At 40.8% G+C, this 14,557-nt stretch overlaps 1 protein-coding gene across 8 annotated transcripts in view; it reads right to left on the reverse strand.

The window, feature by feature from the left end:
* Window positions 1-10,590, reverse strand: part of abcc3 (ATP-binding cassette, sub-family C (CFTR/MRP), member 3) — a 54,202-nt gene extending 43,612 nt beyond the window's left edge. For 6 of the 8 annotated variants that reach the window (XM_042396446.1, XM_042396445.1, XM_042396444.1 and 3 more), the window contains exon 1: window positions 10,226-10,590. In XM_042396446.1, the coding sequence (XP_042252380.1) occupies window positions 10,226-10,261 (36 nt within the window). In that variant the 5' untranslated portion in view covers window positions 10,262-10,590. The remainder of the gene's footprint in view (window positions 1-10,225) is intronic. The other 2 variants (XM_042396440.1, XM_042396441.1) reach the window with 1 other exon arrangement.
* Between the last annotated feature and the right edge of the window lie 3,967 nt (window positions 10,591-14,557).

Here is a 14,557-nt window from a genome sequence, read left to right on the forward strand (position 1 = left end):
GACTTACAGTATGTGAGACTTCATTCATTTAATTCTCTGTCTGTGCTCTCTTCCTTTTCACTGGCTCTGGTACAAATACTTAAATGCTACTCGTGTGCATGAATAAATGCTACTTGTGTGTATGTAATGATTATAAATGACAGCCCTGTTGGTGTAGATGTGATTCTTTTAGGGTCTCGTTTTACAAGCAGTTCTGCTGTTATTGATCCATGTAGACAGTGAAATGTGACTCTTGCTTGGCATTACCCAGGCTTTACTGTAATGTTTGAACTAAATAAGATTACCGGTGATAAAATTCCTACATGAAAATTTAATATTATACTGCAGCATACTCTAAACCTTCTGAGCTTGTACTCACATGTGTGTCTATTAGTCAAATGAGCTTCTTCTCCACTGTGTGAACTTGTCACCTTGCCAGCAGGGAGTTCCTGTGAATCCACTGCAACTTCAGTCAGAGGAGGCTCGAATTTACCTCTTTCATCACACTACGTGTGGGAAGCTGGTCTTCTCAAGAACACTAATCTAGCTGATGAGGTAAATCAATGGAACACACTTCAGGCCAAGACTAACACAAGGGAGCATAAACACTGAGACTCAGACATAATGTCTTAACAAAAGGCAACCACTGACCTATCATTAAACAGTCTGACTGATTCAATGTCTCCCCAGACAAACAAAACCAGGAAATGAGTCAGTGTGGAGTATTATATCATAAATATCTTACTACTTTTACCCCAGCTTTCTCATATCTGAGCTAAAAGCTCAGCCACATTACTCTGAACGGGATGTGCCTACTAATATTAAGACATGTAGACACAAGCGATTCTTTAAAACTGCACTGAACCTTTTCTATAGATGCCATGAATGATGCTATAACCGGAGAGAATAGAGAATAATTGGCTGAGACAGCATAAGTGGTGAAGCCGATGGCAGCGAGCTGGCGCCAGGTCAAAAACAATTTGGTAAATCACATTGACACAAATTAATTTGAACATTTGGACACTGCAGCGGTGTTTGCTGCGGAATTACATGGATCTGTACCAGCTGCTGCAAAGAAATCAAAATCCTCAACATGGCAAAGTTGATCAGTATCAGTCAATCAATTCACTTTCTGAAGCGGTGCAGGTGGTGTTGAGGTGACAGACTTCTGTAATGTTTTCTAGTGTGTTTAGAGGTTTGAGAAAATGCATCGCAGCAGGCTCTGCATCTGGTCTCTGTTACACTGGGAAGCTGTGGGTGAGTGGGATGAATGGGAAGGCTGACGACAGTAAAGACTACAGGAGGACAGGAACTGCTGCTGGCCATGTTCTCTCCAACATGGAAAACATTAGCAAAGTTATTCATGGGCTTGTGTTCTTCATATTTTACTGGATTCCTTAAATGGAGATTCAAGGAAAGACATTCCTATTCATAGTGGACAAAAGGTTACAATATAAAAGGGAATTTGCTGTGTTACTCGGAAATGAAAACCAATAAAAATGTTACAGGACATGCAGGAAGTGACTGAGACTATGTGGACTGTCGGTGTAATAAATCACAGACCAGCTGCAGGAGGACATGGGTGACATAAAAGAGCTACTCACATGTTTGAGAGGTTTAGAAAAGAATTCAACTTATTCTACAAATGACATCTTTTAAACAGTGAGTTGGCACGCAGCCTTTTTGACATCATGTGGTTCACACGCAAGGCGGTGAGACCCCTTCTCATTCCGAGATGAGAATGAGGACATTTCACAACTCTCGATTCCTGGTTTTTTGCTGGGTTTGCAGTCTCTCGGTTCAGGAAATAGATTCTCCATTTGGGGGATTTCTGTGAAACATACCGTGTTACAAGCACACTGGTGTTCACTGGCGGAAGTCACATCCCTTACTTAAGTGAAAACACCAGTATAAGAATGTAAAAATACTGAGTCCTGCATTCAAAAGCTAAAATAAGTTAAAGTACAGAAGTATTATCGGTAAAATGTTTTAAAGTATCAAAAGTAAAAGTACTCATAAGGCAGAAGAATTCTCCCTGTGAGTAATATTTGATATAACATTATCAGATTGTTAATGATGCATCAGTGCATAAGCAGTATTTTAGTGTTGTAGCTGGTCGAGTTTTTAGTTTTAACGACTTTATTTACAGTAGTTCCTCCTCTAAAGGGTCACAAGATAATACAGAGGGATTGTGAGATGGAAAATCTATATTTAGTTTTTAGGAAGTTTAGAAGAGAAATGTGTCTTTGGTGGAACCTCTAAAAACTCATGGATTTTTGTGTGTTTTTTTCTTAAATTGTAATCTGGGAACATTTAACTGCAACTGTCAGATAAATGTAGTAGAGAGGGAGGACGATATTTCCTTCTGACATGTAGTGAAGTAGAATAAAATGGAAATACTCAAGTAAAGTTCAAAAATGTAGTTAAGTGAAGCAGTTGAGTAAATGTACTTAGTTGGTTTCCACCACTGCTGAAGAAAAGTGAACTTACATCCAAATCTGGAAGTTGGTTTTAATGGGTCTCAATAATAATTAGAAATGAATGATGAATGAATGGAGTCCAAGATGTCTAATTTCTTATTAGATTACATTATATCATTATCAGTACTGTTACTGTTTCCCTGCGGTCAGATTGCTGGTTCACAGAGTGGAAACTCTTTTAACCTTGCAGCAACAGTATATATATATCTGCACTGCACTATCTCACTGTTAGTAGTAAAGATAACACACCTTAAATCTACTGCACGCACTGGGAAGTGTTGAACTTTTCCATCAAATCTTCCTTGTCATCATGACTTAGTTCTTCAGCGACAACCACTTCTCTCTTTTGGTTTCCGTTCAGCTTCAGCTACACCCGACAGGATCAGGAAAACCCAAACTAATGAAGACAAACTATTCCGGGGTTATGCAACGCCTCATAGATTGCATAGACTGTGATAACGCGGTGCATTCGAGGCAAACTCTGCCCCTGCTGCCTGGCTGCGATTTCCCTCGACGCACAGCTGTGATCCAAGCTGCTGCTGACAGATCGAATTGTTGGTATTGTATATAATGCTGCTGTTAAACAGGCTTTGGATCAGCCTGTTAGTGTGTGTACTACTACATGCCGTACATTCTGTCTGCTTCTGCTACACCTTCCAGTATATACAATACTCATAGCTTTTCCTGTTGGAGAGGACAGTCGGTACATGCGTTTGTGTCTTCGTGTTTCCGTGTTACAGGCGGGGTTCAAATCACGGTGACGACAGATGAACAATTAGGATGATTGAACCGACATTGTTTCAGCTTTCACTAATACTTCCCTAAAGACAGCAGTCACTGTATGTCAAATATCAAATTCATCATACAAAAGACTTGGAATGAATCATTTGTGCCACTGCTGAACGTGCACTGGTATTTTTTTTGCTCCCTAAAAGTCGCTGAGTCAATGCTTCAGTTGATAATCCCCTGAGTTGAGTTTTTATTTCCCATGTCATTATACGCAGACTAACGGCAGGATAACAAGGTGACAGAGTGACAGGATGTTCATTTTTACAGAGTCTTGTCTCCTCCACCGTCCAGTGTGATCGATTCTTCAGCTGACTGTTCTGTTAGCAGCCAGCAGGAGAGATGTCTGTGGTGCGCTTGGATTTTATAACGGAACTAATAACAGGAGCAAAGCTTTTTATTTCACTGACTGTGTGGAAATCTGATGTTTTCACATCAGAGATGATGAACAACAGCATTAAAACACAAGTCTTACAGGTAAAACATGAGACTCATGTAGCTGTTATATCAGTTTAGTGTGGGGCGGCTAATCTGCAGGTGCTCTTGATTTGACTGTATATGCAGTAACTGGGCAAAGACCTGAATAATATTTCTCATAGGAGGCTGTATTGAAAACATAAGAACAACATAATGTTGTTTTGTATGCAGACCTATAAGAACAAAATATATGTAACAAGATAAATATACTGTAGATGATAATACATCTACAGTATATCTATGTGTCTATGCATCAGTCTGAAGTGTCGACTCTGAGTCCACCGTGAAAATCCTGAGTCGAGGACTCTATTTTTAATTGCAACATATTTTGGACTTAGGAAAACCATCTCACCACAAAGTCCATTAGAAGCTGTTCTGCAGCTTTCAATCATAATCACACCATCTTTCTTGGCAACTGAAGTCGGCCCGGCTGTCATGAAATTGCGGATATTGTTAAAAGCTTTTAAAAAGTTGCCACCTGCTGTTTCTAAGGTTAAGAATTACTTTAAATCTCAATTTTTAATCCAAGATGGACAGGAGTTCCTTCAAAATGCTCAGAATAATAAAAATTTGAAGCTTCCATAATATTTCAATTGACAACTGTACAAACCTCATCTGTTGAGGAGGATTGTCTTACGTAATCCAAAGCCCCGGGACAAGGAACTCACAAAATGCAAATAATTTTCCACATGCCAATCACTTTGCAGCCAAATTATCCAGCTACATGCTCCGAAATTTGCATGAATTAGCTGCCATGTATTCATAACACAGTTCACTATTGTGGCTGTAATGAATGACCTGATCTGTACCACAAATACAACCGGACTGCCAGTGTTTTTAACCTTTTACATCATACTACTGCAAGCATGATACACACACTTACATGATGATTATAGGGCTGAGAAACATTTTACCACAATCATAGCTTCGGCTTAAACCACCAGCACATTGCTGCAATATCAAAATGAGCCATATCCTGTAAAGGTTTTTATTGTGAGGCAGCTGCAGGATGACGATGTGTTAAGTTAGTGACTGAAGGTACTTTTTATTGGTGCATCAGAGTAGGATATAGTGCATATTTATCATGCAGAATAACTGATTGTGTCTGGTGTAGAGCTGAGATGATTTGATGGTTAATCAACAGAAAATTAATCTGCAACAATTCTGATAATAAATTGTGCCAAAATTCACTCATTCCAGCTTTTCAAATCTGAAATGAGCCAGATTAAAAGTTGCTAATGAAATAGTTATTAGTTTTAGCCTTATCTGGTGTAGGGCTGCAACTTATTTTACTGATAAATAAGCTGATTATTTTTTCAAATAATCAATTCATTGTTTAGTCTATAAAACATCAGAAAACACTGAAAAATGCGAGTGAAAAACATTCTAGAAATCAAGGAGACATTCTTTAAATGTCTGTCGAATAACAGTCCAAAACCTCAAAGTGTTTACTTTACTATAATGGAGGACCAGATAAAGCAGCCAATTCTCCCATCTGAGAAGTTGGAAACGTCAAATGTTTGGTATTTTGTTTGAAAAGGTTGGAAAAGTTGGAACATGCTGTCTTTTGATTTCATTACACAAAGATCTTCATTCACCTGTCTTACAGCCCGGCACAAACAACAACAGACGCGCTGAAGCCGCCATCACAATATTGACTCGCAGCATGTTTTCTCTACATCACACAGACTGTTTGAGGGGAACACTGATTTACCACAGCAGCACTTCTCTAAACAGACTTCCTGGTAGCCGCGCTGACAAATGTAAAAATCAAGGATTTTTCAATGAAATTGAATTGTCCGTGAACGTTTGTGATCTAAAGGTTAGTGTGCTTTGGGATAAAATCAAATCAGTTCTGAATCACACATCAAAGAGGTCTTGTTTGCTTGATCCATGTTGATCTTGTCAAGGTGAAGTAATGAATTGAATTTAAAGCATCTGTTACAAACATGCTGACAGAGTAGCAGGACTTCCAACTTGTCTGCTTGGAAACTTGAAATCTGATTCATAAATCTACTGACAAAGCAGCCACCAATATGTGTACTGATTTTACTAAGCTAAATCTTGTCTGAGCTACCAGCTGAAGATAAAGGTGTAGGTTACCTTTAACACCTTTTACAAATAATGAGATTGCACATAAACTCCTTGAACCAATCCGGAGAACTTAACCCGAATTGCACTGCGTGCGCACTGTTGAGTGCATGGGGATTACAACTGCCTTCAGTTTGTATGAAGTGGACGTAAACAGTAGCAGTTAGTTTAGGTCACCACAGATGGCCTGGAAAACAAGCCAGCCTTTAGTGTAATATCCAGCCAGAGGAAAATCAGGTGCACAGTCTTAACCCTTTTTCAAACAACAAAGTGCCTCAAATCTCTCGGGTCTGGGGCAGAGAGAGGTTTCTTCATGGCCGTGTGGCTCAAAGGCTTTCCAAAATTTCTCATGTCAAAGACGCCACACCAAATAGATACAGCATGACACAGACAGTATAATCAGATTTGCCCCAAGCATGGAGACATCTGAATAACACAGAGACACAAACACTGGGCTCAATTCGCAGCAATGGTACCTTAGTCTGACCGCGTGCTCCGACTGTTTTAACAGCGTGTTTACAGGTGGGCACAACGCTACAGATGGTTACGTTTCTATTCAGTCACACTGATGTGATTCAACTGAAACACACCTTCAGTGGATCATCCATATTCCCAGCATTTGTTATAACACACTTCCTTGCATCTCAGTTTCCAATCATCTTGGCTCATCTTCATCACCCCGCTACTTGCCTCTTCCGCTCTCACATAATACTTCCAAAGTTGGCCCTAAAACTTCAAGTACTGCCTGATACACATTCAAGCTGATTCATAAATAATGCACTTAAGGAGCTATACATTTGCTGTTCGCTGTTTACTAATAGGGCTGCATGACATTTTATCACTTTTGAAATCTGGAGTCAATTACCGAGATTCACAAAAGACTTTCATCCTCCAAGAAACTGTCAAAAGCAATAGTCAAGGATGGGTAACAGGTCTGGAAGGCCGCCAGGCCAAAAAAAAAACAACAAATATCCATTCATTCAGAAATCAATAGCATTTGGGAGTCTGTGCAGCGCCATACCAAAACGTGAGTCAACCTCTTTGTCATTCCCTGAGAAACTCTTGGCAGCGTAGCGCCTTTTAAGGAATAGAGCGAGTGAGTGGTTGAGTGAGAGAGCGAGCGACAGAAAAGTGGCGGTGAATGCGAGCGGAGCAGAGGAAAAGGTTAGCTGTAAGTTGTCAATCAGGCAGTAAATGTACAGTACAGACTACAGTGTGTCAGTTAATAAATGCTGCAGCGTCTCAACACCAAGAAAAGTCTTATCTGTTGTTTTTCCAACTGCTGGAAAAGTGGAGGGGGTTAGCTCCAAAGTTAGCAACAATAGCAACACTAAACAGAGAAATAGAGAACAGAGAGATGTGTGGCTGCTGAGTTCACTCTGTCCTGTATAGTCCAACAATTTTTACCGCCCACCCCCAGCGGGCCAAAGCAGTCAACCTGGGGGAAACACTGGGCAATATGACAACCATGAAATAATATAAATGTATCTACCATCAGTGATTCTGCCATACTGTTCATAACAAGGTGGCCACTGTCACATTTGGGTGTATTAGGCCATGATGAGCAATGCTGAAAATCAGTAAGCAGGACTACTTTTTAGCAATATTGGATTTTGACATTCAAGATTCAATATTTTATTGCCATACAACTTTATGCCCATGACAGAACAACAAACAATCACAGCATAACAGTTAATAATAATAATATAAAATCCACGGATGTAAGATATTAACAGTCCAAGAGGAAAGTCTAGTGCAAAATAGAAATAAAACGTCTGGTGCTTACAGTACAGTAGTAGTTAGTGCTTTGCTTTGGTAAAGTGCTGATGCAGAATTGGGAGGCCATTTAGTAATTGGATGGTTCTGCAGTAAGTGCTGTTGAGGAAAGGGTGTCTTAGTTTTGATGGCCCCGAGTCTTTTTTCTGAGGGGAGAGTTATAAGAGGTGGTTGGCAGGGTGTGTGGAGTCATGTAGTATTTTTCAACCTTTGCGCTGAGAGATGTCAGAGATGGGTGGTGAGTTTGCAGCTGATGGTTTTTGAGACGGAGCAAACAATTCCGTCTAGCTGCTTCCTCTGCTGAGCTGTGGAGTTGCCATACCATATATATATAGAAAAAGGTGAGAACACTTTCTAACACAGCTCACAGCAACCCCTTCTCTGGACACTCTAAACTTTTTGAGCGCAGTAAAAAGAGTTAGTGGGCTTTTTTTGATGATGCAGATCAAGCTGTCATCCCGTTACGTAGAGGGAGAGAGTGTTGTTCCGAGAAACTTAAGGCTGTCTACTCTTTCATCCTCCGGGCCAGCGATGGTCAGTGGTGAGAGAGCCTCCCCGTCTCTATGAAAGTCGACCACCAGCTCTTTAGTTCTGGAGACGCTCAGTTTCAAATTGTAGAGACAGCACCAGTCAACCAGAGACAAGACCTCATTTCTGTAGGCTGATTCACTGTTGCATGAAATCACTCCTACCACTGTTGTGTCATCAGCAAATTTAAATATTTTGACAGAGTCACATGTGATATGCAGTGGTTTGTGTTCAATGAATACAGGACAATTATATGATTTTTTGAATCAATGTGATGTAGTTCCCTGATTACTCACAAAGATTTGGCTGAATTAGAGAAAAACACTTTCAGTCTGTTATTTCATCCACAAACAACGTCCAGCCACCCAGAGCAATACTGTGTGAGGGCAAGGAAGAGCTACAGGAAGGTCGTTACTGGGAAGCGGCTGCAGGCACTTGACACACTCGTGTTGTGTTAGTGACCGAGGATGCTTTTTCACTGGTGCATCAGGACAGGATGCTAATGTTTACTGAACATCCTGAATATTGTTGCTGGTGGACATAGTTGAAAATGAAGCTGGAGAATATTCTGATTTCACTACAGAGAGAAATATGTTATGTATATTTATTTGCAGCACAAAAGGACAAAGCCACCGCTGACAACAACAACAACATCTGTTTTGTCATATTTCACATCCCCATCACAATATTTACACAATTGTGTGTTTTCTCTACATCACCCTATGCTAGTGTGGGGAACACTGCACCACTATAAACAGCACTATAAGCAGTTTGACACTGACACAACTGTCAAATTCAATAACTTTGACAGGAGTGTGCATGCACATCCAAACGGAAGAGGGCAGGTGCTGGGCTGAGAGTGAGCAAATGTCAGATGAAGAGCAGTAGCGCTCGAAACATCACCTTGGTGCAATAAATTATAAGTGGACATTGGAGCCCTGCAGTGTATGAGCTGTTAATCTGTTTTTGGTTTTTTTTTTGAAATTCAATAACTTTCCAATGACCTCATGTCTTGCAACACATGACGAACCGAAATCGGTACGCTTTGGGATAAAATCACACACAGATCAGTATCAGACTTCAACCTATTGTGCACTTAAGGAGCTGCTATGCAGGTGTAGGTAATGAATGAAGTTTCTATCATTGCATTGAACCCTAATTAGTATTTCCAGGTCGCTGGACATGACCCCAGTTACCTTTAGCTCACTGTCATCATCCATGTTGTTTACAAGGTGTAGTGAATGCTACTGTGGATTTCTGAGGAAAACTAAGCGACGTAAGAAAAAGAGAGCTTCCCTAATATTCACATTGGGATTTAATGTGTCTGTGGTACTGGTGAGTTACCTTATCTTACTATAGTCTATGGTGTTTCTCTTTACCTATAATATTAAGGACACTTAATCAGTACTTACTCAACAGGTTATATGTCTGTGATGCCAAACAGTGATAGAACTGCGACAGCTTCTTCATAGTATTTTTGTCTCCTATCATATTTGTATAAGTTGACTTTTCCAATTACACTGTCTGTGATTTTACCAGCACACAGAAATATTCACAGTGGGACTATAGTGTGTCATTAATAGACTATCCATTAGGCTAGCTACTTCCTACTCCATGATGTTGTTATCCCCACTATAATATTCCCATAGGGACGTAAGTTAGCTGCTGTATACTGACTCAGATAAGTTTACGGACCTTACTGTGTCGCAGATGTCGTAAGTAACCAGAAAGCTACAAAAACATTCATATTTAGCCATACTTGAGTTAATTATCGGGTGTTCTTCCTCGAGAAGCGAACAGTAGGCTACATTGTCCGACTTCTTTATACAGCACGTAATTCAACATGACAGTAATTGGGAGCTTGTTAACACAGTAAATGCTATTAAGTGGATTATTTATAGTTAGCTATGACCGTTACTGTACTTCTGAATGGCTGCCCGGAAAGAGAACACAAGCAGACAATAGCAAAACACTGTACAACCCTGTCAGGTAGTAGCTAATACACCAAGTACACACAAGGCCAACGGAGTTACAGTATCTTGTGACATACACGGTAAACATGACAAAAACACCGGGTCAAACACCGGTTGTGACGGCAGCGTACTTACCCAGAAGGGGAGCTCTGGTCCGCACAGCCGCTCCATCTCCGTCCGTCCGCGGCGGGAGACCGGGGAACCACCGGAGAGCTCTTTATCCCCTCTACAGGTCGAGCTCTTTCTTGCCGACCAGCTTTCCTGTTCCTTGGCTTTAAAAGACACTCGCTGACTGTCACATGCCACACAGACAGGTACGTGTTGTGGAGGCGCCTCGCTCTCTGTGTCCCCTAACAGCGTGGACCGACCTGCGTCAGGAAACACTCCGCTCCTTCCGCTCTGCTGCTGAGAGGCGCAAAAGAAAAGTAATCCGGAGCCAGCGAAGAATTATTTCTATGGGAGCTTGTCGTGATGGCAAGGCAGGGCGTCCGCTCATGAGTCCCCGCCCCCCTCTCGCTCTCGCTCTCTTACACACACACACACGCACGCACGCACATACAAACACACAACATGACTCAACAACATGAAGTCATGGCTTGTTGCCGAGTCATGTAGTCGGGTACGGTGCTGGGAAAAAGTGACATGTAAAGGTAAAACTAGTCTAAAGTTTAGCTTTTAGGGTCTTCACCAGGTTAGAGGGGAGGGCTGGATTAAATTGCGTTAATTATAAATATATAAGGTTTGGAGTAATTCCAAACCGAAAGATATATTACAAATGTACTGTATGTGTGTGTGAGAGGTGACAGCTGAATGGCAGCTCTCAGTGTAATTATGTCTTACAGTGTGAATGTGAGTTGTGTTGTTGTTGAACAGGTCCGCCCTGCAAATTCTCTGGGCTACATAAGCACAAAAGGAAAGAGGTTTTTTTTTTCATGATACTGAATGAATTTGTAGTATTCAGTAGGTAGAGGTATTTTCAGCACAACACTGAGCGGTTTATAATTGACACAAAATCCAAATTCACATAAACCATTCACTAAAGTAGTTGTGATGTGAGTGTGAGTAATGTGTCCCTGTTTTAGTATCACATGATCTCCTAATTGTAGATGGAGGTTATTTCTGTGTGTATATACCTGTAGCCAACTGGATGTGCACATTATCCACCTTCTTTGCTTTATCCTATGTGTTCTTAATAAGCAAGTAATTTAACACAACATTAATTGGGAGACTTCTGAATGAAAGTGAATGAATTAAAATGTGTTGTTTATGGTGAGCTTGTATAGTCCTATACTTTGTAAGACTATCACTGTACTTCAGAAAAGCTGCCAATGATATTACACTGTACATCCTTGCCGTGTTGTACACAAACTATACACACAGCTAATGGAGATGTGTACAGTAGAGCCATGACAACCACCAGAGTCACCACCGGTGATGGTAATGGACTTACCCGGGGGGCGGGGGGGCTCTGGTCTGTACAGCTGTGCCATCTCTCCCGGGACACCAGGAATAACATTCGCAGTTGATACACACTCAGCAAGGCACCATGGGACTGTATAGTATCAAAGACTTGTCTGTTAGACCTGCTTGTTTTTGCATGACTGTGTACAACCGTTCAGTATCACTAAATATTAACTCCGAGAAGGTGCCACGTCAATACTTTCCTGCACCAGGGAGCACAAAGAATTTCTCCATCAAAAAAACATATGGATGGAATACTACAACTTACCTACAGTTAACGTAATATACATCTTACCACCAATTCGACATATAGCATAAAAAATAAATAACTCCCTGTGGATACAAGAGACCGCACTCTTGTATCAGATCACTCACAACTGAGACAGAAAAAGCATTTTCAGTAAAAATAGAACTGAGGCTACAGAAAGCTCAGGGCTAGCTTAACCTCATTTCACATTGGCTTTTTTTTTTTTTTTTTTTTTTAAAGGCCCGCAGGAAGCCCTGGGTCCAGGATCAGCGGCCAGACTTAGCATCCTCAAAATGCTCACAGCATGTGATTTGTTTCCTCTCACAGTAAAACAGATGCATGCCTCTGTTTGGAGCTGCTGGCCTCAGAGCTGGAGTTCCCCCCACATGTGGCCGTCCGCTGCCTGTCACCCCATTCTAGATAGGATGGGTCAAATGCGGGTAGGAGTAACGTCCCCACAGGAGTAACATCCCCACATGGATCAATATCTGAAACCTGTTTGCAATTGGTAGCCCAGTAAATCTGTAACCTTCCTAAACCTACAATCCGACAAGCACAAACCCACTTTACGCAGTGATTGGTCAGGTGTGCAGATGTGAGAAAGTAAGCAGGCTTTGAACTTGTCTCTATTTTTATTATTTAGAGAACTATATCTGTCACTTGTCATGTGGACAACTGATTGCAGTACTATGAACGCCTTTGAGGAACAATTAACCAACAAGTAAAACTCCAAAATATGTACATGTTTTTAACCATGCCGCTGCAGTTTGATATTACCTCAAACACATTATAAAAGACAGAAGAATGCATGATACCAAAGAGTCCTTCTGTTTTGGTTGAGGCTGTATTTGTGCGCTCACAGCACTGTAGGTTATATCTGCCTGAGATAAAATGTTCTGCGATACCGAGCTTTAAAGTTCTCAGTAATCTTTGAGTTGTGATGGTGGCTCTTTGTGATTAATCAGTTTTGACAAAAACATTAGATAGAGCTTACCATACCAAGGTCAGGCACCGTTCTGCAAGCAAGAAGAAATGTACTGTGCGCTAAATTGTTTTCGATTAGTAAAACTGCAGACGTTTCTTTTCTATTGTTTTGAGAGAGATAACAGTAGGAAGAGGGAATTTCGTGTTTAGGAAAAACATTTGTCCTTCAAACTTTGGCAGCACTGACTTCAAACCATATTGTGCTGGAATTGCTGCTTTATGTGCTGTAAAGGCACGTAGCAAGTAAGGCTTTGTTAAGTCTCCAGGGCTGCAAGTGTCAGTCCTCCTTGGCCAACAGGGGATCTGATTACTGGACGTTAAGCCCTTCTGTTCTCTTCTTATGTTCCAAGAAGAGCTGACCTTGGCTCACAGGCAGATGCTTATGTGTCCATGATTAGTTGGATATCCTTTCTGATGCTGCACAGGTAAATGAGGCAACCCGGAGGAGGACCTGCAGAGTGTGAGCGTACTGTGACACCTGAGGAAAGCCCTGTGTTGTATTTACACTGCAGGAGCTGTCACAAGTCCTCAGGTATCAGCAGTGTCACGTTATGCAAGTAGAGCCTATACAGAGCAGCTCCACTCCTGGCCCTGTAAACCCTTTTATCTCTCCATGCCGGCCAGGAGGGATTTCCCTCTGGCTCATTGGATGGTGTTTGATTTACGCAGGAGATCCAAAACTGCGCTCAGTTTAGGTATATGGAAACTTAGCTGAGAATAGGCAGGTGTTAGGTACAATATAATAAAAGTTGCTAAAGGCCCAGGATGCCTTCAGTATTAATTCACTATGTAAATAGGACAAAATGAATTTGAAAAAACATCAAATTTTTATATTGTGCATACTCCTAACGTTTCATTGTTGTTCATTGTATTTTATTGTTCTTCTAAATAACAGGGCCATGTAAGTAGATCTCCTGTAAACTGTTCAGTGTCACACCTGGTTCAGGTGTTACCAGAGCAGAGCACACCATCTAGTGGTCAGTTGGGGATAACTGTGACTTTGTACCCAAATAAGCATTAGTGATAGCACCAGTAGTAGAAGCATTAATGGGAACTACATTGGTATTTGTTTTAGTATATATCAGAATATGAGAATAGGTATATCATTGCCTCCATTTCCCATCGTAGCATTTATAGCTGTAGCATTAGAATATCACCATTAGTATAAGTTGGATTTGTATCAGTGTTAGCGTTGGTAAGCCTGCTAGCAGACAATGTATCATAATACAATCAGGATTAGGATCAGTGAGATTGGTATTACCTACTTAGTTGTAATACGTAGTAGAAAAAGTGATTAAATCCTTTACTTAAGTAAAGTAGCAGTACCATAATAAATGAATACTCAAAAAAATACTAAAATCAAAAATGTATGCTTTATGTATGCTTTAAATTAAAGGGACACTCCACCAATTTTATACATCCAGTTCAGTTTACTTGTCATGAAGAGTGCTTCTCAGCCTGTGAAAACAGCTCTATAAATGTCTTGCATGGCTCTGGAGCTTTGTCTTGGAGACTCCAGTGTTTTGAATGAAAACCCAGAGTCACAAACTCAAGGTGTGGAGATGAGAGCATTTACTAGACTCAATGCTATTGGTTGCATTACAGGGAATAAAGAATCCAGTATTTTTGTACCTTGATCCATATTAGGGGCTCAAAGTCAGGATATTACAGTCTCTGCTTATTTTTTCTGTCTCTTGTGAGTCATCTGTCTTCATGGAAGTGCAATATAATCACTGGAGCACCCCTTTAAGTAGGTATATTAGCAGTTAAATGTC

Source organism: Thunnus maccoyii, chromosome 20, assembly GCF_910596095.1.
Source record: "Thunnus maccoyii chromosome 20, fThuMac1.1, whole genome shotgun sequence".
NCBI lineage: Eukaryota > Metazoa > Chordata > Actinopteri > Scombriformes > Scombridae > Thunnus > Thunnus maccoyii.